Source organism: Diadema setosum, chromosome 17 (genome assembly GCF_964275005.1).
Source record: "Diadema setosum chromosome 17, eeDiaSeto1, whole genome shotgun sequence".
NCBI lineage: Eukaryota > Metazoa > Echinodermata > Echinoidea > Diadematoida > Diadematidae > Diadema > Diadema setosum.
In genome coordinates this window covers 2458267-2479006 of record NC_092701.1, presented here as the reverse complement: position 1 = coordinate 2479006, position 20740 = coordinate 2458267, and the positions used below count along the sequence as shown (strand labels likewise).

The 20740-nt window shown below is 37.4% G+C and overlaps 1 protein-coding gene across 1 annotated transcript in view; it reads left to right on the top strand.

Annotated features, from left to right (window-relative positions):
- The window catches only part of LOC140240405 (valine--tRNA ligase-like), a 62517-nt gene that overhangs the window by 22015 nt on the left and 19762 nt on the right, over nt 1-20740 (top strand). The window contains exons 21-22 of the mRNA XM_072320174.1: nt 16194-16400; nt 18769-18880. Coding sequence (XP_072176275.1) covers nt 16194-16400; nt 18769-18880 — 319 coding nt within the window. The remainder of the gene's footprint in view (nt 1-16193; nt 16401-18768; nt 18881-20740) is intronic.

Below are 20740 nucleotides of genomic sequence, written 5' to 3'. Positions count from 1 at the left end.
CTCATTAAACACAATTCTATTCATGGTTAATGCTAACTTTCAAGGCAGTTAGTATTTAAAGAGACATAATCTTTTCAAAAGTTATTAGAGTTGAAAGTGAAGAATGTGTAGAAATGATGAGGAGCCCCATAGGACATACAATGTACCTCATTTACACTATTCTACAACACTACTGTTCTAGAAAAAAACTGCAAAAACACAATTTCCTGTTTTATGAATCCAAACTTAAGGATTAAGTACGAAGAAAAAATGTTTTTTTCAGAAAACGTAAAAACCTATTCACCTGTTTTGAGTTCTTGCGCAAGCACCCCCTTTTTTTTCTTTTATTTCCTTTGTTTTAACCAAAAATAAACAGGGTCGCGCGCCCGGTACACCCCCCCCCCCCCCCCTTGGATCCACCACTGACCAAATATCACTGATACATGCTCCTCTGTGTCTTTATTGTTTCAGCAACACAGAAATCAGCATGCTATCTGTGATAATTATCACTACAAACTAAAAGTTGTTCAAACCAGCCCTGAAAACACGTGATATTAACCACATAGTGATTTCCAGGTTGCAAATGATCTGGATGTATCCTGCTCTTACCTCATATCAGGATGGTAAGATACATGTATCCTGGTCTCAGCCTTTTGTGGTTGATAGTACATTCACAGTGTTCAAGATTTGAATGCTGAACATACTGCCTCCAGCATTATTTGTGTGGTTTATTTCATGATGCAGTCTGTACTTTGCAACCAAATCTGCAAACTAAGATTCAGTGTACTGAAGGTGATGTCTGTGATACAAGTGGGTTGTCCAACACATCTTATTGATAATTCCATATCTCCTTTCTTTATTTTTCTTCTTTTAGTTGTGGTCATGGAATTATAATGTGTATTATTATTATCCAGATAACACATTTTAGTGGTTCAGTAAAACTGCATATTTTGTCTGTTTGATTTGCATACGTATGTGCAGTATTAGAGCCTATTCAATGTATGTTGTGACATCAAAGTCCCCATCTAGGCTACATTTAGAGCAATGTGATGTTTTGATATCTCCTACAACTGTTTCGGTGATATCACAATATTATCAGCTGAAAACCAGAAGGGCATTATCATCTTCTAAGATATGAGCATAACTTAAAGTGAAACAATCAATTTTCATGAAGTAGTTTAAAAAAAAAAACAAACTTATTTTAATTATCAAAGGTGAGTAGGTTTTTATACCCCCGTATTTACAAGCATTGTTCCAGATAAAGGGTAAAATACAACTTGTAGCACCCTTGTGGTTTTGATTTTTAACATTTCACTGAAAAGAGAAATAACTGAGAATTGACACTAAAGGAGATTAAAGGTCCAGTTTACCTTTGGGAGCAGTGATTTCAAAAATGTTCCAGATATCACATTTGATGCATATGTGTAGGTCTGTTGTATCATAAAACATCCTACCATATGAAATATTTGCAATAAAACCTAAAATATAAGGAGATATCAGGGTTTTTCTCAATAAACCGTAACTGTATACGGTTTAGTCTGGAAACATTTTTATTATAACTATTGTTCACATTTTGTGTATTTAACAACACTTAACATCGATTATACGGATTCAAATTTCGACAGTGGTTGTTTCTATCCCTAACTCACATTTTAGAACTATTTTAAAGCACTAATGCTTTCATCTGCAAATGGTAAATTATGCCTTTAAGCTCTACAACATGATACCAATAAATCAATAACCCCAAATTGCAATAATGGCCTTCTGCTTCTCAGCTGACTATATCAGCTATTGGATAGCTGTGCAAGACTTTTACAATAAAAACTATGAATCTACAGAATGTGATATAAAGTTCAAACCTCAGATTGGCTACCTGTCACATGTACAGCCTGATATCTCTCAAGGCCAAATGTAGAGCACAGATACTGATACTGATGCAGTTTAAATGAGTGAAAAGTCTGGATCTAGATATGAACTAATTTATCTCTACATCCTGAGTACCTAGTAGTGGGTCAAGTATGCGTACAAACCTCCAGTGAGTATCAGGTGCCGTTTTCTTTTGTGCAGTCAAACCTGTGTTTAGCGACCCCTCAGTGGAATCACAAAATGTGGCTTTTATAGGCAGGTGGCCATTATAAACAAGATTGGAGGAAATTACCCCCCCCCCCCACACACACACACACAAACACACATAATGTCTGTATTAGTATATACAATGTTTTGTATGTGGCGTGCTAGTCTTTATACCCATATGAATGCATGATGTCATAAAATGTTACTAATTTCCATATCTGTGAAATGTTCTTCTATTTTGTCCGGTGCATCTACAGTCAAACCTGTGTTTAGTGGTCACTCTAGGTTAGTGACATTTTATCCCCATGTAATTTTTACTGCATTTCACATTCTACACAAATGTCTCCCATACCCACATGATTGTATAGGGTTACAAAAAGTTACCAATTATCGGACTTTATATTCCAGAAATAAATGTGTGCATCACTTGTATCGATTCATTTCTTTTTTTGTACCTATCTGTTACTTCACAACCATCAACTTTTAGAATTTAAATCTCTGGAGTTTGACAGTTTGAAGCTGCAATATAATCAAACCTCATGTTCCCAATCAATTCAGTTCAATTTAATACATGATGAATAGAACTTTAAACAGCTGTATAAGTGAAAATGTGATATTGTGCAGATCTAAGGAAGTTACATGGCTTTGCGGACATGCCAAGTTTTGATTCTGCAAATGAATTGTTTCATCTCCCCTGCCTTCTTATTTTGGCTGGTGTGCAAATAACACACAAGAATCTTCATGACTTCCCTTTGAAATCTTCATTATTTTGTCAGACCTAAACAACCAGAAAATTATTTGAGGGAAAGCAGCAAAAAAAAAAAAAAAAAGATGTGATAAAAAACAAACAAACAAATAAACAAACAAACATAGAATGTGTGTATCACAAACTTTTACGAGGCAAGAGTACTTTTCATGCTTAGAACCTTCGTATATTTTGTTTTAGTGTATGTGTGTGTGTTTGTGTGTGTGTGTGATTGCATGTAAAGACAAAGATAAAGCTCAACCTCTGATTGGCTACTTCCCATCACATAGCCACAACCTGATTTCTCCCAAGGCCAAATGTAGGGCAGTACTGATATAGCCTGAATGAGGGAAAAGTTTTGATGAAGATATGAGCTAATTTATCTCTTCTTTCTGAGTACATACATTACGTACTGTTCAAGCATGTGTTCTGTACGTGTGAGTGTGTGTCAGGTACCCTTTTCTGGGTGGTTCCTGTTTTCCATTCAGCCAGGTTTGTTTACTGTCAGGCCTGTGGATCATGACCACTCAATGAAGATACAGAATGTGACTTTTTGTAGCACTTATCCACTCTCAATGGGTTGGACAAAATCCTTTTTTCCCCTAATATGTATCAATATAGATATTTGAGGAACATGTGGCATGCAAGTCTTCCATACCTGCATGAAAGTGGAAGTTAAAAGAATATTTCTAATTGTCATATCCTTCCCCCCCCCCCAAAAAAAAAAAAAATGCTGTAGAACATATTGTATGAAAGCTTGCACAGACCTGTAACTGAAGAAGAGTGGTTTGCAGGACCACCATGTGTATTATTTGATAAAAGATGACCCTAGAAAGAGGAGAATTGAGGAGGGAAGTGACATACAATAGGGAGAGTGTAAAGAAGGCAAATGCTGACAATCCTCTTTGAGCTGGAAGTTGAAGTTGCATTAAAGGGTGTGTACAGTTCTGGTCAAGGTGAGGATTTAGCTTTTAACGTTTTGCGAGATATTCAGAAAGCACTCTACGAGATATTAAAGAGCATGCAATTCTAAGGGATATCAAAAGTTTATTTGATTAAAATCGGTGTTGAAATGGCCGAGATATCCAAAAACAAGGTGAAACAAAGAGATCCTAATAAAAGGCGTGGCCTGTCGCCTTTTATTATTATCACTTTTTTGGATATCTCAGCCATTTGAAAACCAATTTTCATCAAATAAATGTTGAATCCTTCTTAAAATTACATGCTCTTTCATATTTCATAAGAGGTTTCTCATTATCTCACTTTAAATAGGAATGTTCAAAACATGAATTCCCACCTCACCCAGTACTGTACTGTCCCTTTAATGGAGACAGCAGAATAGGAGACAGGGACAGTTGTAAGGAAAAATAGAGTGAGAATCACAGGTAAAGGGTTTGGAAGTCGACAGGAGGAGAAAGATGAACCAGAAAGGAGGAGGAGAGGAGGAAGGAGTTTTTCTGAATTTTCAAGAACAATATTATTTTATTTTATGATAATATACACCAAAAAAGAAATCATTAATACAAATAGATGTGACATAATTCAAAAACAAAAATGCATACATTAGGAAGAGAAAAGACAGAACTGGATGGATGGGAAAAGAGGATCTTTGAGGAGAAAAGGTAGAAGTAGAAGTAGTCATTGAAGGAACAGTGAGTGGTGGAAAAGAAGAAGTGTGTGTAGAAAGGTCTCAGTGTTCCAGACCGGTTGATTTTATACCTTCAAGGGTGCTATAAAAGCATTTGCCCGATTGCCTGGGGCAAGTGAAAATCAAATTCAGGCAAGTGTTTTTGAACAATTTGAACAAATGCTTGCCTGAAGTGGGCAAGCAAAAAGTTTTAAAGCCACCTTTTGTCCCCCTCCCAACACACCCACAAAGTCAACCATACAGAAGCCCAATGAAGATAATGGCTGTTTAGTAATGCAACACACTTTAAAGGTTTCATTTCAGCAACTTTCCAAGACATGCGTGAAGAAGCCCCAATGCAATGCTGCGGCAACACTTGATCTCACTGATAAGACAGAGTTTGTAACTCCAATGTGTTTAAGCTTGCAAATCAATGTGTGCTGTTTAATATTTCAATGTTTGTGTTTTATTAAAGCCCTTGACTCACCCATGATTTCCTATATTATTTCTGTATATTTTGGACTTTATTTTCGGGCAAGTAAAGTTAATGTTCAGGCAAGTGTTTTTGCAGCAAAATAATTTGAAAATCTTTCCCGACGGGAAAAGTGGTTAAATAAAGTTAGGTAGCACCCTGCCTTCCATCATTTACATGATCTGGTTTCTTTCAGGGCCAAATGTAAGATACAGATATCAATACTGATAATGATAGTTTTAAGGAATAAATAAATCTAAGCAAAGATAGTTTGTGATGGTGCATTGAGTGACTGTGTGTATTGCCAGAAGACACTCCTTATTTCATCATCATTTCCTTGTGCAGTGGCTTCCATACTTTTACATGACTGTACTTGTCAAATTAGAGATTGACATCATTTTTTGTCTTCGAGTATGGCTCCCTTCAGCCAAAATGCCTGTCGTTTTCTTGGCTCACGAGACAAAAAAAAAAAGAAAAAAAGAAAAAAGTTGAAAAGATCATATTGAAAACAATGAATGGTTATCATTATGTTGTCCTTGTTTGTCCATATTTGCAATATTGAGTGTTGTGATAACGTGAGTGCCTGGTAAGCCTTGGGCTAGGGTGTCATTACAAGATTATGTTGGATTTCCGATTACTGTACTTGGCCTAAGGTAGCAGGAATCTCAAATTTCAGGAGAACATGATAGGTATGATATGGGACTGATGATTTCTCTCTCTTTCTCTCTCTCTGACATCACAAATTACAGTGCAAAATAAAGGTTTTTGAACTGTTTTACTGGGAATTTTTTTTTTTTCAAATTGTTATCTTTCATTTATAATGAAGAATAGCAATCATAGATTTTGCCTGTTTCCATTTCATTTTAAAACTAAACTCACTTTAGGCTTGTGTTTCATGACTATAGTTTGAGCAGTTTATCACAGTACACAAGACAAAACAAAATTAAATTGTGGTAAGATATTTGTTATTGTTATTGTAAAGTGTTTGGTCTGCAGTTTGAAATAAATCCTACATTTAACAAACTGCAGATTATCCTGCTTCTTACTTACAGTGTATCATTATCTGTACAGCATGTCAACATTAAACATTGAGAGCAATTCAAAACCGAAATATTTTTATGTGATCACTGTAGATGGGATATTTTAATTTGCAATTTCTGACTTGGTACTTAGAAAAGATGGTCAGCTATTAGTATAAAATGTACCATAAATACTCAACTTGAAATGTTTGTCACATCAATGCTAGTTTAGAAGATACAATTCACCCTCTTTATTCATCCATCCAAACATACAGCAGTTACATGTATCCATGAAATTTGCAACTAAATTTGACAATGAAAGGCATAGCACACAAGTTACTGAAAGATTAAGATGTACAGTCTGTGTAGTCATACACCGTATGTTGGGTCAAAGGTTATTATGTCAAAGTGATTGGTAAGGTTCAGTCCAGTTTATAGCTTGAGACTGGAGAGAGGGAAAGATTTTACACATTTTACATATGGGAATTTTGGGTAGGACTGTAGGAAGTTTATTGTTCAAGAAACATGAGCTCTTGCAATTTTGTTGTTATACCTATAAAAAGAAAAAAAAAAATCTAAAGATATTATCAACCAAATGTAGATGACAGGCTTAACCAGTTCTATACAGGAGCCTAATGGCCTGTGTATTAAGTGAATAGGGATTTCAAAATTCAGTATTTAACCGGTTAAACACTTGGCGTTGATCTAGATATTTTGAGGTCATGCACAAAGGTTTCATTTTAACACAGTCATGAAAGCACTTGAAGATAAAAAATGATAATAAAAGATAGATGTATAGCAACAATGACAACAACAAGCAAACAGCAACAGTACTTTGTCAAATTTAGATGCACTGTTCCTAAGTTTAAATGTCAAAAACCAAGGAGTGGAACTGTTTTAGTTATGATTTACAACTTGCCAAGTTTGATCCAAGAATGTTACATCATAGCATCACTCATGAGTGAGATACAGAATACTGTCTCCAACAGATTTGTCTATTAAATGCACCTTTGAAAAAAAAAAGAAAAAAAAAGATGCGTGCAAGTACATATTGACAGAGAGCAAGAAGTTTTAACTATGCTGAATCTTACAAATAACAGGAAAAAAAAAATATCATACATAGTGGGAGTGCTGTGGCATACATGTAGTGGATATAATAAGACTTCTGACTCCCAATTGGAGGACCCGAGTTCAATTCCTGTCCAGTGCGCAACGTCCTTGGACAAGATGTTTTACCCACCATGTCCCTCTCGACCCAGGTGTATAAATGGGTACCGGGCAATGCTTGGGTAATAATAATAGCAGGGCCCTCCTGTAGAGCAGTGGCAACACTGAAGAGGCTACCCTGGATAGATACATTGTATGTGTAAGACCTTATAATTGATATCATTATCATGATGATGATGATGATTAATTATTAATTATTATTATTATTATTATTATTATTATTATTATTATTATTATTATTATTATTATTATTATTATTATTGTTGTTGTTGTTATTATTATTATTATTATTATCATCATCATTATCATTATCATCATCATCATCATCATCATCATCATCATCATCATCCTCATACATTATGGTATCATGCAAAACTGTGGGTGAACACCCTTAACATACTTTCATCCTACCAGAGCTTTTTTTTTCACATATCTATTCTTCATCTTTTCAACACACCCTTCCCTCTTTCCCTTTCTCCAGCGGATGTCATTAAAACAGCAGTCATACCTCATCATGGGAGATATATTTACCACTTCCTACCAAGATGAAGGGCAGGAAATCAGTTTGATACAGTGGTATCACTTACAGCGAGCACAAATAGCAAAGCAAATAAGATGATTGATGAGACTTGTTCTCACTTTGTGTAGGAGGGAAGTATTAGGTTGGTTCTTTGAGGTAGGGAGTAAAGTGATGTAGTCATTGTTTATTGAAGTAGTAGGGGGTTGTAGTCGAGATGTGAATGTTAAACTGAACTCATGTGACCTCCACTTTTACTTTTTTTATATTATCATAATTCTGTTCAATATTTTTTGGTCATTTTTTTGAAAACATGGCATGTTTTTCATGTCATTGTACATCACAAGGTAACAGAAGGCATATAGAATAACACAAATGATGTATGAGAGGTACGTAGAATTGTTTAGCTAGGTAATTATATGACAAGGTTTTGTCTTCATTGAGAAGAAACAAGCAGACAAACCAATGATGATTACCATTATTACCAAAATGTGATCCCTGTTTCAACTTGACAGATTCACACACTGCCTTTTCCTCTTACAACGCCAAAGTCCTGTTCTACATACTCTACTAACCATGTAGTCTGTATAATTGCTGTTCATATCAGGATAATCTGAGTGAAAGTCTTTTACCCCTGAAATTTGGCAACATGTTACAACCAATTTTTCAGATTACATGAGACTGTTCCATTTCTTGTTTTTGAATTTTTTAATGATCCATAATAAGAGTGGAAGGTTTACTGGTTGAGGTGGGGATTCATGTTTTGAACATCCCAAGTGAGATAATGAGAAACCTCTTATGAAATATGAAAGAGCATGTAATTTTAAGAAGGATTCAACATTTATTTCATGAAAATTGGTTTTCAAATGGCTGAGATATCCAAAAAGTGATAATAATTAAAGGGGACAGACAAGCCTTTATTAAGATCTTTTTCTTTCACCCTGTTTTAGGATATCTCAGCCATTTCAAAACCGATTTTCATCAAATAAACTTTTGATACCCCTTAGAATTGCATGCTCTTGACATCTCATAGAGTGGTTTCTGAATATCTCGCAAAACGTTAAATGCTAAATCCTCACCTCGACCAGAACTGTACACACCCTTTTTAAGGCATGGCTGAGATTGCCGAAAGTTTAACCTGTTCCATACAGGAACCTGGTGGCCTATGTATTAAGTCTATGGGGATTTCAGAATTCAGTATCAAACAGGTTAAAATACAATGTGAAACATGACAAAAGGACTGTAAACATCTTAAAGTCTCTTTCTACATTTCTTTTCTATTTCTTCTTTCTGTTTTTAAAATGCAGAGATACAATGTATTATAAGATGTAAGCCAGGCTGTTCATATGACACTCTGTTTGGAGAACTACATTGTAGGTAGCTGACTTGCTGACAGGTATTTGAGCTCAGTGATGACCATCTTTAAATATTAAAGGATACAGATCTCTTCCTCCTGTTGACCTAGTGCCATCTATCTTGGAATGATGTGCGCAAGAAATTGAAATCTAGTCACCAGGCCCCTAGGGCTGCATCCTGCATGCTTTTTGGCACAATGACAACACTTTGTGCAGTAAACTTTTCGTATTTCTAAACTTGATTTGATTTGTTGTCTGTACCTGATATGTTTTCCCCAACACTCGAAGCAGGCGACACACCTTGGGTCAAATCAGACTGATGCTGCGAACACATTTGTACTCATTAGTTTCGAGGAGTATACTAAACTGGCATACATTAAAGTTATCAAGAGGTTAATAGCTTACTGTGTTAACAGAGAGTCCTGGGGGAGTTTTAAGGGACCGTGTGAATGCCTGTGAATGTAAAGTTATTTTCACACTGAGGTGGCTTTGCAGTCTGTTAAATTGAAGCAAGCCATGTTAGATGCTAGTGGAGCCCTAGCGGAGTTAAACTTCAGGTTAAGTCGTGAAAACCTTGATGATAAGAGTACCCCTAGATTCCCTTGGTGAGCTAGCCGTATAAATGCAGAACAATTGTAAATGATGCATTACTTCTGATAAATGAACACCTGGAATTGTTCTCACACTTTTTTGTATTCCAAGTCCTACATGTAGTGTATGATTCTGTGTCTCAATCAGTTAGTTATCACATTGACTATAAGTTATCACTATAACTTATTTTCGTGGCATGAACTTTTTCCGAGTTGCCTCTAACATTCAATGCATATAGTGTAGATAAGAACTTTTGTGTGCATTTTAATTTTGCAAATATTGGCTCTCACAAACTTCGGGAAATTAAAATGCATGCGAACATTCCTCGTTTTGCAGTACCATTAGTCAAAGGAACTTGTTGTTATGGGAATGTGCTTTGGGGCAGTTTGTCCTGTAATTGAAGGTAGGGTGTCCAAATTTAACCCATTGAGGACGGGCTGATTTTGCTATTAACACGCATTTCCCATAGACACCTGCCCGCGTATACTCGGGACTCGTCCTTAACAGGTTAACACAAGCATAGAGAGACTGAAAAAAAAAAATAATTTAAAACTGATTAGACTTTAGGAATAGGAGAAAAAATAGGCCTTCATCCTGAGTTCCTGAATCATTTTACCTTTTGTAGCAAATGATGCTTTGTAACCCTTCCTGTACTTTCTTCCCTGATTGGTATGTAAGGCTTTCTTACATTGCAGTTAGTCAGCTCAGATGTCTGCAAACTATACTTTACCATTGCTAATGAGTAAAAATCAGCTAGTAGTCCCCCAAATCCCTATGTTGTAACCATGCCCTTCCTGTTGGACTGAGGAACAGTGAAACACTTGAATAGGCTTGCTAACTTAAAACAGTGAGATCAAGGTAAGTTATTAAGTGCCTATGATCATAAAGAGTTCATGAGGTTATTGTGACTATATTAATGATCATGGATTTATGAGTTTTCCACCATTTGTAACATTGGCTTTTTTATGAAGTTTAATTCATTTATGATTTATTTGTAGGACTGGTGCTTGTGTTTGAAAGAATCGTTATCTGTATTTGCAGTGGCAGTACAATCAAAATTAAAAAAAAAAAAAAATGTGTGCAGTGTTTTTAGCCACTCTCGAAACAGTTTATCTTTACTATTGTCTGGTTTCTGTATATCTAATGTGATTTGGATGTACAATATATTCTAAGGAATAGACTACAAGAGCTGTCATTCTGGCCACTTCTTTCATTGGTCTCAGACCCCCAAGCTATTTGCTTGTTATTGTCAAGTGAATGAAAGACTTAAAGAAATGTCAACATTAAAGAGAATCTGCATAAATCAGTATCAGTAATGCACCTGACATACTGTCAACATGAATGAATGAATGAATGAATGAATGAATGAATGAATGAATGAATGAATGAATGAATGAATGAATGAATAAATGGATGAATAAATGAATGAATGAATGGATGAATAAATTAATGATTGAGTGGATGGATGGATGGATGGCTGAATAAATGAATGAATGAGTGGATGGATGGATGGCTAAATGAATGAATGAATGGATGAGTGGATGAATAAATGAACGGATGAATGAATGAGTGGATGAATGAATAAATGAATGAATGAGTGGATGGATGGATGGATGGATTGATGAATGGATGAATGAGTGAATGAATGAGTGAATGAATGTACCTATTGAATTGATTACTGTAAAACATGATATATTCGCGGCATGAATTTTTCGCGAATTGGAGCCGACGGCCTTTTTTGCGGCACGAAATTTTCGCAAACTGCCAGTGGCATCCAGTGCATATAGTGTAGACAAGTGCATTTTAATTTCGCGAATCTTGGCGCTCGCGAAATCCGCGAAATTAAAATGCATACGAACATTCCTCGTTTTACAGTAATTAGTGAAAGGGAAATCTTTGGCCAAGGAGGAAAGGTTTGATCAAAAGCTGACACCAGTACATTCTATTCCTATATCTTGGTCATTCTGCAGATTGCATTTCCATATGTGACCCGCTACAACAAAATGATCCTAAAGTCGGGCGAGGTCGATTATTTGAAAATTGCATGATATAATCCCCTAATCTTTCTGCTTTAAATTGATATATAACACATTTTATAAAAATAATCGGCTGCGGAGATATCGATGTTTAAAAGAGAGCATGTCGAAACGTCTGGAAAATCACTGTTTCGAGAAAAGCGCCCTAAAAGTCTTCCTTTCGACGCAATCGCGATCAAGGGACACGCAAGTCAGTTTTCACCTCTGGACAATAGAAGGTAAGCCCTAGCAAATCCCGAAGAGTTCATTCAAGCACATCAGCGTCAGCGGTCTCCTCACCAACCAATCAGTGACCAGGATGTGAGAAGCGGCTGAGCATAGCGCACCCCGCCCGCACGCACCAGTCGACTGGGCAGTGTGCGAGCTTCACGCTTCGGTTACAGCAAGCAGCAAACTGACCAATGAGATCACTCTGGTCGTTGTTAGGGGCGGAACCTATCTGTGGCGCTCAATCCAAATTTTCGAACAAGTTTCTGCTTCGTTGAAACGCCAAAAAACATGGCTCAGAAAAATGCTATTTTTTATCTTTCCTTTGATCATTTTGCTTCAAAATTTCGACAGCTGATAGAAGACATGTTAGACTCCAATAATATATCAAAATCAGAAAATTGTAAGTTTTGACCAATTTTAATGCTCTGACTTCAAACTTGATTTTCACGGCTTCCACCGTGCGCGACTTTAGGACCTTTTTGTTGTAGCGGGTCACATATATTCCACAACTTTCAAGCTTTTCTTAGTGGCACTAACCACCCCTAGCTCACTTTACACTTGCCTGGAGATTTACGTTGCCATGAACTCCAGCACTGTGTAGAGATATTCAGTTTACTGATTACAGACCACAGTGCCTCTAAGTTTGGATTTGGGTATCCCATGTCATTGTACTTGGAGCAAAACATTGTAAAAGGGGTGGTACAGTATTGGTGGAGGAGAGGATTGGGCTTTTAACCACTTCCTTCCGCAATTCTCTAAATACCTTTAATGTCCCCAAATGAGATTCTTTTTGCCCATCGACAGAGAACGGACAGATTGGTAATCCACCTGTGTGAAAGCAGTCAAGCGGTGCATGCATCCCCTCCCCAAGGTCAACTACATGTGACCTTGAACAATAGAAATATCCAAATTCTTGAAATTCTTCCGTCGAGATGTTTTCATTGCAACTGATTGACAAATTGCCCTACATCGACATAAATAAGCACTGAATTGATCAGTGTTTTAGTAGTAGCCATGATAAAAAAATCATGGGCGTCAAATTGCCCTTCATTGACGTAAACTTATTTACGTCGATGTAGGGCAATTTGTCAATCAGTTGCAATGAAAACATCTCGACGGAAGAATTTCATGAATTTGAATAACAAAACAGTACCCGCTGCATGCTATAAGGATTAGAACCAACACTTGCTGTCGGGCGAAAGCTCGGTGGTCTAGTGGAGATGACGCCTGTCCGGTGATCAGGAGGTCATAGGTTCGAATCCTGCTCGAGTATGTACGCCCATGATTTTTTTATCATGGCTACTACTAAAACACTGATCAATTCAGTGCTTATTTACGTCGATGTAGGGCAATTTGTCAATCAGTTGCAATAGAAATATCGATCAGGTGCCATGTATGAATAGAGCGTGTGCTGATGGGCTCACAGACTCTTTTGTTCTACACAAATCAGGCACCAGAATGCGATGATTGGGTTCAGCAAACACAGAAATCTACTGTGATCAGCTTTGATCGCTAATGTACATGTTCATATGAGTTTTGTAGCAGAGCAAGGGCAAACTATATCAGAACAAAAATGAAAAATACTGTGATATATGAATTTTTCCAACAGAAAGAGAACAAGCGCTGATAGAATAAACTCTAACCTTTTTATCAAACCCATTTTTGGGCACTTTATAACACAAAGAAACATGAATTTAGGCCACGAAAGCAGGCACTCTTGTCTTCATCTTGGGAACCTGGTATATCAGGTTCCCGTATATCAATTGCTCCCACGGGTACCAGGGCCCCGTTTTATCAAAAGATAAAATCGATTTTAAATTTCCTTACTGCACAGTCTGCCATAGACTTACAGTTGAAATCAACTTTATAATCAATTTTAACTCTTCATAAAGCAGGGCCCTGGTATACCAGGTTCCCATAAGGAACGGGTTAACTTTTTACGAGATACAAAGAAACCACTTATGAAATAGTGCAGTGCACACCATTCTAAGACAAGTTCAAAGTTTATTTGATGAAAATCGGTTTTGGAATGGCTGAGACATCCAAAAACAAGGTAAAATAAAGCGATTGTAATGAAAGCTGGGTCCCACCTTTAATTAGGATTGCTCTGTTTTGGGTATCTCGCCATTTCAAAACCAATTTTCATCAAATAAATTCTGAATGCCTCTTGGAATTTCATGATCTGTCATATTTCATAGGAGGTTTCTCATTATCTCACTCAAAACTGTTAAAAACCTGAAGTTAGGTGTCAACCAAAACTATATAATCCCTTTAAAATCACTCTACCATTATATGTCATTTATTGTCATTGATTTGACTGATAGACTGCTTCTTAGATTAATCAGTCATTTCAAAAAGGTCTTCACCCATTTGTTATGAGGTGAGCCATGATACCTCATATTTGCTGTTGTTGGTAGTTTGCTCTCTTTATGTTTTGGAATAACTCTACAGCTCAAATATTGCTTTTAACCCTTTGAGGATGGGCTGATTTTGCTACAAGACACATTTCCCGTTGACACTTGTCCGAGTATACTTGCAACTTTGTCTTCAGCAGGTAAATAGTCAAATCTGTTGAACAAATAAATCTTTTTGTGCATCTTCAGCATGAGAGCTTGATTGCTAGGAGGAGAAAAATCTTTAAAAAAAAAGTGATACAATAGTAAATACGAAGAGCATTCATGCTTGTAGATAAGTAACCATAACTAATTATTATCAAAGATGCTTTAGATGTTCGATGTTGATTTTAAACTATTTTAATTAGCATACATTGTACATGTATACATGCTATGAATTGTCTTCTTCTTATACAACTTAGACAGTTTTCCCCAATACAACAAAACATGTATTTTTCTGAAAGGAAATGTACAGGTAGTACACCAAGAGTGTCGTAAGTACAAGATGAAGCAATCAAATGTACATGTAAGTTTACTCACTTTAGCTTCAAAAGTAGAAATATAAAACAATCAGGCCCAAATTCATAAAGGTGGTACAATCTTGGCCATGGTTTAAACCATGGACAAAACCATGGGGCGACAAGTGCAGCACAGAATATTTCATTACGAAATCAGTCTTTTCGTTAGAAAATAATCCTTTCGTTGACGAAATGACTGATTTCGTAACAAAATATTCTATGCAACTCTTTGCACTCCATGGTCTTTGTCCATGGTTTAAATCATGGACAAGATTGTACCACCTTTGTAAATTCGGGCCTGATTGTTTTCTTTACTTCTCCACTAATCATGTTTTATTGCTCTGTGAATAGCTGTTAAGATATTTCTGTTATTTTTGTTCAAGATAGTACTTTTGATGATGACAACTATGACTATGGAATTAATGCAAATAGCAACAACAAAGATGAAAGAAACGATACCGTGTACTGATAGAAACAGAAAAGTAATTAGAATCCTGATAATCACTGCCCATAATGATTAGGATAAAAGGGGAAAAATGAAGGATAATGCCTTATTTGTGGTATTTCTTGAAACAGGAACTCCAGTTGTTCTGACTTTGGCTTCTGAAATCCATTGATTAGTTGAAGTACTAATTACACCTCGTTAGTTGTTTTACCTCCATGTTCAGTAAACACGTTGCCACCTGTCTTTCCATGGTATCAGTGTACATGATGACAAGCATTGAATGTAAATGAGGATGACAGACTGTGAGTGAGATCCTGGTTAATAAGACCATCTGTCAGACTCCTCATACCCAGACTGTTGGTCCACAAGAGACACTCACACAGCTGTCTCTACCGGGACATCCCCATACTATATCAGACTCTTACGTATAGGTCCAGGACACAGCTGCAATTACAACTTGTTGGTTTTTGGCCAGGAGGCATTTACTCACTCTCCTCAACCTCACATGGAGTCATCCACATCCTGTTGTGTGTTTTCATAGTCATCATGTTTTCATAGTCATCGTGTTTTATGAATGAATAATTTCACAATGATCTGACTATGCTACATAGTGTATTCTTGTTATGTTTTGTACTCTCCAAAAGGACTTATTTATGTTATTTTGCAACTGGTAAAACAAATACTATAAACTTTTTTTTTCTTCACAATGAATACTAGTCATTTCTAACCTTACTAGTTGTTTGTCTTCATGCAAAGATATGTAAAGGTATTTTTTCGCCGAAGAGTTTTCCACCAGCTGTTCTTTAATAGCAGGTGAACATTAATGCATCAGTTATTTATCATTCTGTGATTCATTCAATAAAAAAAAAAAAAACATGCATTGTGTAAGAAATGTTATCAATCTGCTTTCACTGATCCTTTGTTTATATCCAGTCACCTTCGACCTTTTCTCACCTTTGACCTTCTCTCACCGTGTCATGCTACAGGAGTGCATCAAAGATCCACTAAAGAAGCCTTCATCCTCAGACTACCTGCCCACCATCAATGTCCTCCATGCTGTCATAGAGGGAGCACTTCGCCTTTTGCATCCTCTTATGCCGTACTTGACGGAGGAGCTTTTCCAGCGGTTACCACAGAGATTAGAGGATGACTGTCCAAGTATCTGCATTGCTCCGTACCCTCAAGTGGATGAGGTGGGGAACTAGGGCCAAGTCAATCATCTTACATTGTTGCTTTTGTTGTTGTTGTTGTTGTTTTTTTAGTGAAAAATTAGCAACAAAAAAAAAATGGGATTCCAACGGGAATCCCATTTTGTTTTATTTTTTTTTTTTTAGAATGTACATTTCTTAGACTTATACAGATACAGTGTATGTTTTATATGTAGGATGTCCTGAAGCTAGTCAGAGGTTATCCTGTAAGCAGTTAAAGTTGATAGGAGAATTTTAAACTTGATTTTTGCTTGATTAGGGAGTTAGTGTGGGTTTAGTAAGATCGGGGATATTATGTTCACATTGGAAATCATGAGTGACTACCTGTGCAGCTGAATTTTGAATGTGTCAAAACTATTAGATGATCCAGATAGGAGGCTATTGCACGAGTCAATTCTAGACATGAATAAAGGATGAAGAAGTACCTAGTATCTCTAGCCGGGTTCACACGTACAAAATAGCGGGATGACGATCGCGATCCATTTCTCAAGTTTTTTTGCGAGCGTCCACACGTACACGTACACGATCGCGATCCATTTCTCAAGTTTTTTTGCGAGCGTCCACACGTACCAAATTAGCAGGATAGCGATTGCGATCGGTATCCCGCTAATTTGGCGAGCGTCCACACGTACCGAATTATCCCGCTAATTGCCGATAGAGATAACAGCAAAGCCTGCAAACTGGGTCACACAGCGCCCTTTTTATCACTGCCTGTGCGCACTTTCCTTTGTCCATTGTCTTTCGAATACGCGTCAGTGGTGTGGTTTGCGCGCTTTTGTTTTGGTGCGCCAAAGAGGTGAAGGACCTCTTCGCAGAGGCCTCGCTGTTGTGATGTGCGCATTGCATGATGGGATATAAAAACTCGAGATTCTAATTCCGACCATTCACACGTACCAGCGCGGGGCCAATTATCCCACTAATTGAGGAACCAGCGCAAGATTTCTTGGGATTAGCATCGCGATGCTTATCCCGCTAATTTTCAGGTTTTTTCTGTCCACACGTGCAAAAAACTCGGGATGACGATCGCGATGCAAATCTCGAGATTTGTATCCCGCTAATTGGTGTACGTGTGAACCCCCCTAATGTGGTTTTTTGATCAAGTTCAATTATCTGATAGAGCTGATTTTATGAAGAGCAAAGGAAGCAGTGTTTTACAGAATCAGGTTAACATGATTATACATAGTAAGAATTCTGTCAGTGATTACACCAAGGTTCTTGAAGAATGAAACAGGATTTATGCTTACCTGCAAGTTTTCAAACTGGAAAGGCATATTGAAATCAAAAGAATGATAATGGTTTGTGAAATGAATAAATTTAGGTTTGTCTTAATTCTGTTTCAGACCATTTCTGGATATCTTTAACACACTTTTGAAGGTTGCTATTTAAAGACCAGTGGACATTTCCATTAATGCTTTAAAGTAACATATAATAGTTATTGTGTATCATCAGCATAGACCATGCAAAAAAGAAAAATGTTATACAATTAAATAATAACTTAGATAGGAGAGGAGATTAAGGTAAAAATAAAGAGCCCTAGTACAAACCCTTGAGGAATGCCCTGAGCTAGAGAATGAGTGGCAGACTTAACACTGATCAATGACAATGGATTGATAAATATCTGCAATCTCTAAAGATATATGACTTGCCCCATTTTAGAGCGCTGTCAAGTATAACAGATCTGCCTACGCAATCCACAAATTAGTACGTCGAATAATCCAAACATAGGAGAACAGCTCCTTTCCTCAGCCAAGTGCTAGCAGAATGTTGTTATGAACTCTAATGAGAGTTGTTTCACAGCTACTGTATGAGAGCTGTTAGGCAGATTGAGCTGGTTGATATGTAAAGATTTTGTTCGACAGATAGTCTAGAATTTGCAGGATCACACTAGACATGGCAGGAGCTAATGTGTGATGGGAATCATAGTTTTTTATGATGTGGTGGTGGTGCCCTTATGGGGGATGGGGCAGCTGATACAGAGCATGAATGCCTTGAGACCTCAGGATTAGTGAAATTTTGTCATTTGCTTCACCACAGGTACAGGCAAAGTGTAATGCTCAGGTTTGCACCAGACTGGCATGTCTCTTGGTTTTTGTTTGTTTGTTGGTATTTTGTCACATTATTTCATTTTGTCCTTCAGTCATTATGGGTTTTGCTTTTTCCTTCTGAGTGATTTCTGTTGTGAAATGAGTATCATCATAACGTTTCAAGGGCAGAGATAGTACATTTGTATCTCTTTCTCCAGAACAAAATAATTTAAGAAATCTCTGTTAAGCAATGCATGTTTTGTAGAAAGGAACACAGAAATAGACTAAAAACAGGTTTGTTAGTGATCAAATTTATGTTTTTCTTGCAGTTTACCTACCAAGATGAGGAGACTGAGAATGGAGTGTCGGCCATGTTGGATGTGGTGCATACAGTCCGGTCTCTGGAGAGCATGCTGGGAATGAAAAGGGGCCAGTCAAAAGGTATGTGATTCTATGGCATCATGGCTACAAATACTTCAGTAGAGGAAACAAATGGTGTGTTCTTTGGCTGGAAATTTTAAAATTTTAACCTGAAGTCATTTCTTGACAGAGCTTATTGATAAAGGTACAAATACAGCTTTACATCAGATATTGTTATATTTGTCTGTCATGAAAAAAAAAAAATGTAGCAATTTTTTGAATCGTTTCACTTTTTCAAATAAGTATAAAACAAAGGGGCATTGCAATGTTTGATATTTACTGAAAAATGCTGACAGTTTTATTTTGGGTTGACTGGAAGAGAAAAGGCCAGTCTCAGATAATACAAGGAATACAATAAATGCTTCTTTACTTTGATACACACAGCATGGCCGGCGGAACCGGGGCCAGGGGGGCTCCCCTCCCCCCCCCCCCCCACACACACACTTTTTTGCTCCTGTACATACAATGTAGGAATACATAGGATGTCACCACTTGGGACCCCCCCCCCCCACTTTTTTTTCCTTTACTCTGGAAGTGGCAGTAGAAAAAAAGGAAATAGAATGAAACCTTCACCTTTGAGACCGTTTTTTTTTTTTTTTTTTGCTTGTCAGCTGAAGAAACGCGGAAGTGGCACCATAACTTGCGCTGAAGGCCTTTTATTTTTATTTTTTGCAGGTTAGCTCAAGAAACCCGGAAGTTGGCCCCTCCCTTTTGAAAATGTTGCACCGGCGATGCATAGTGTTAATATATTTCTCAGATCCGCATTTGGTAAACTGTCGAAGCAGTAATCTCACCATGTGTATAACTTTATACAGTGTATGTGAGGATATCCATGTGTGTGCTACATTTGCAGGTTGGTAAAGAAAATTGCTTCCATTGTTGTGAGCCATATCAATATGATGTAATTAAGCACATAGTTAGATGAAGTATTTTAATGACTTTCATTCCATTTCAGCCTTACATGTGAACATTTCATGCTGTTTGGGTTTGCTTTGATATGTGTGTGTGTCGGTCAAAATAAATTGTAACACTAGAAAAGCACTCTGAGAGCGCAGACCTCTGCCAAGCAGCTACTTTCCACCGATGATCATGCTCTTCCCAAAGAGATTTTTTTCTCCTCCCCACCACTGGGGAAAAGCTCTTTGGGCTCTTCGATAGAGAGCAGTGATTTCCACCCATAGGTATACATGCTGAAAAATCGCCCGATTTCCCAATATAGAAGCCTTTATTACATCATAAACGCTCAGCTGCATGGCGCGCCTCGCCCTAACAGAAATTATACAACACATGTATGGAATCTTGCCATCTGATTGGATGAATGCGGGTCACATGACATTCAGAGGAATCGGCTATCCAACACTCACTCTCAATGGCAGTGCAATAGTCGACTATTGAACGGTACAAGCGAGCCGGCAGTGCAATAGACCGTAGGACACACTGAACTTGTGTATCGTACACTAGCTAGCTGGCATTGTATACGCGCACCCGTAGGGTTTGCGCTGCATGCGCCAGCCCAGCACGCAACCGGTTCACCACCAGTCCACCATGCGTACTCACGTACGGCCATGCCACTACTATACGTTGTCATGGCTACGTAACCTACCTCTTCTCACCCGAGCTTTGTTCTCGTCTCTGATGAGGATCTCAGCGCATTGCTAATCATGAGTGAAGTGCAGCAGCAATACTAAGAAAGTGGTCTAATACAGTATGCTTTAAATAGTGGTAAGCAAACTCTCTAGCCCTATATATATAGGGTTTAGTTAGACCTTTTTTCAAGACGTACCAAAGATCGAGCCAGTGGCAGTACCGTACATTACGTATAGCTATAGTATAGGCATACTAGTAACGTTAGGCGTAGGCTTTCACATAGTTCTCGACCTA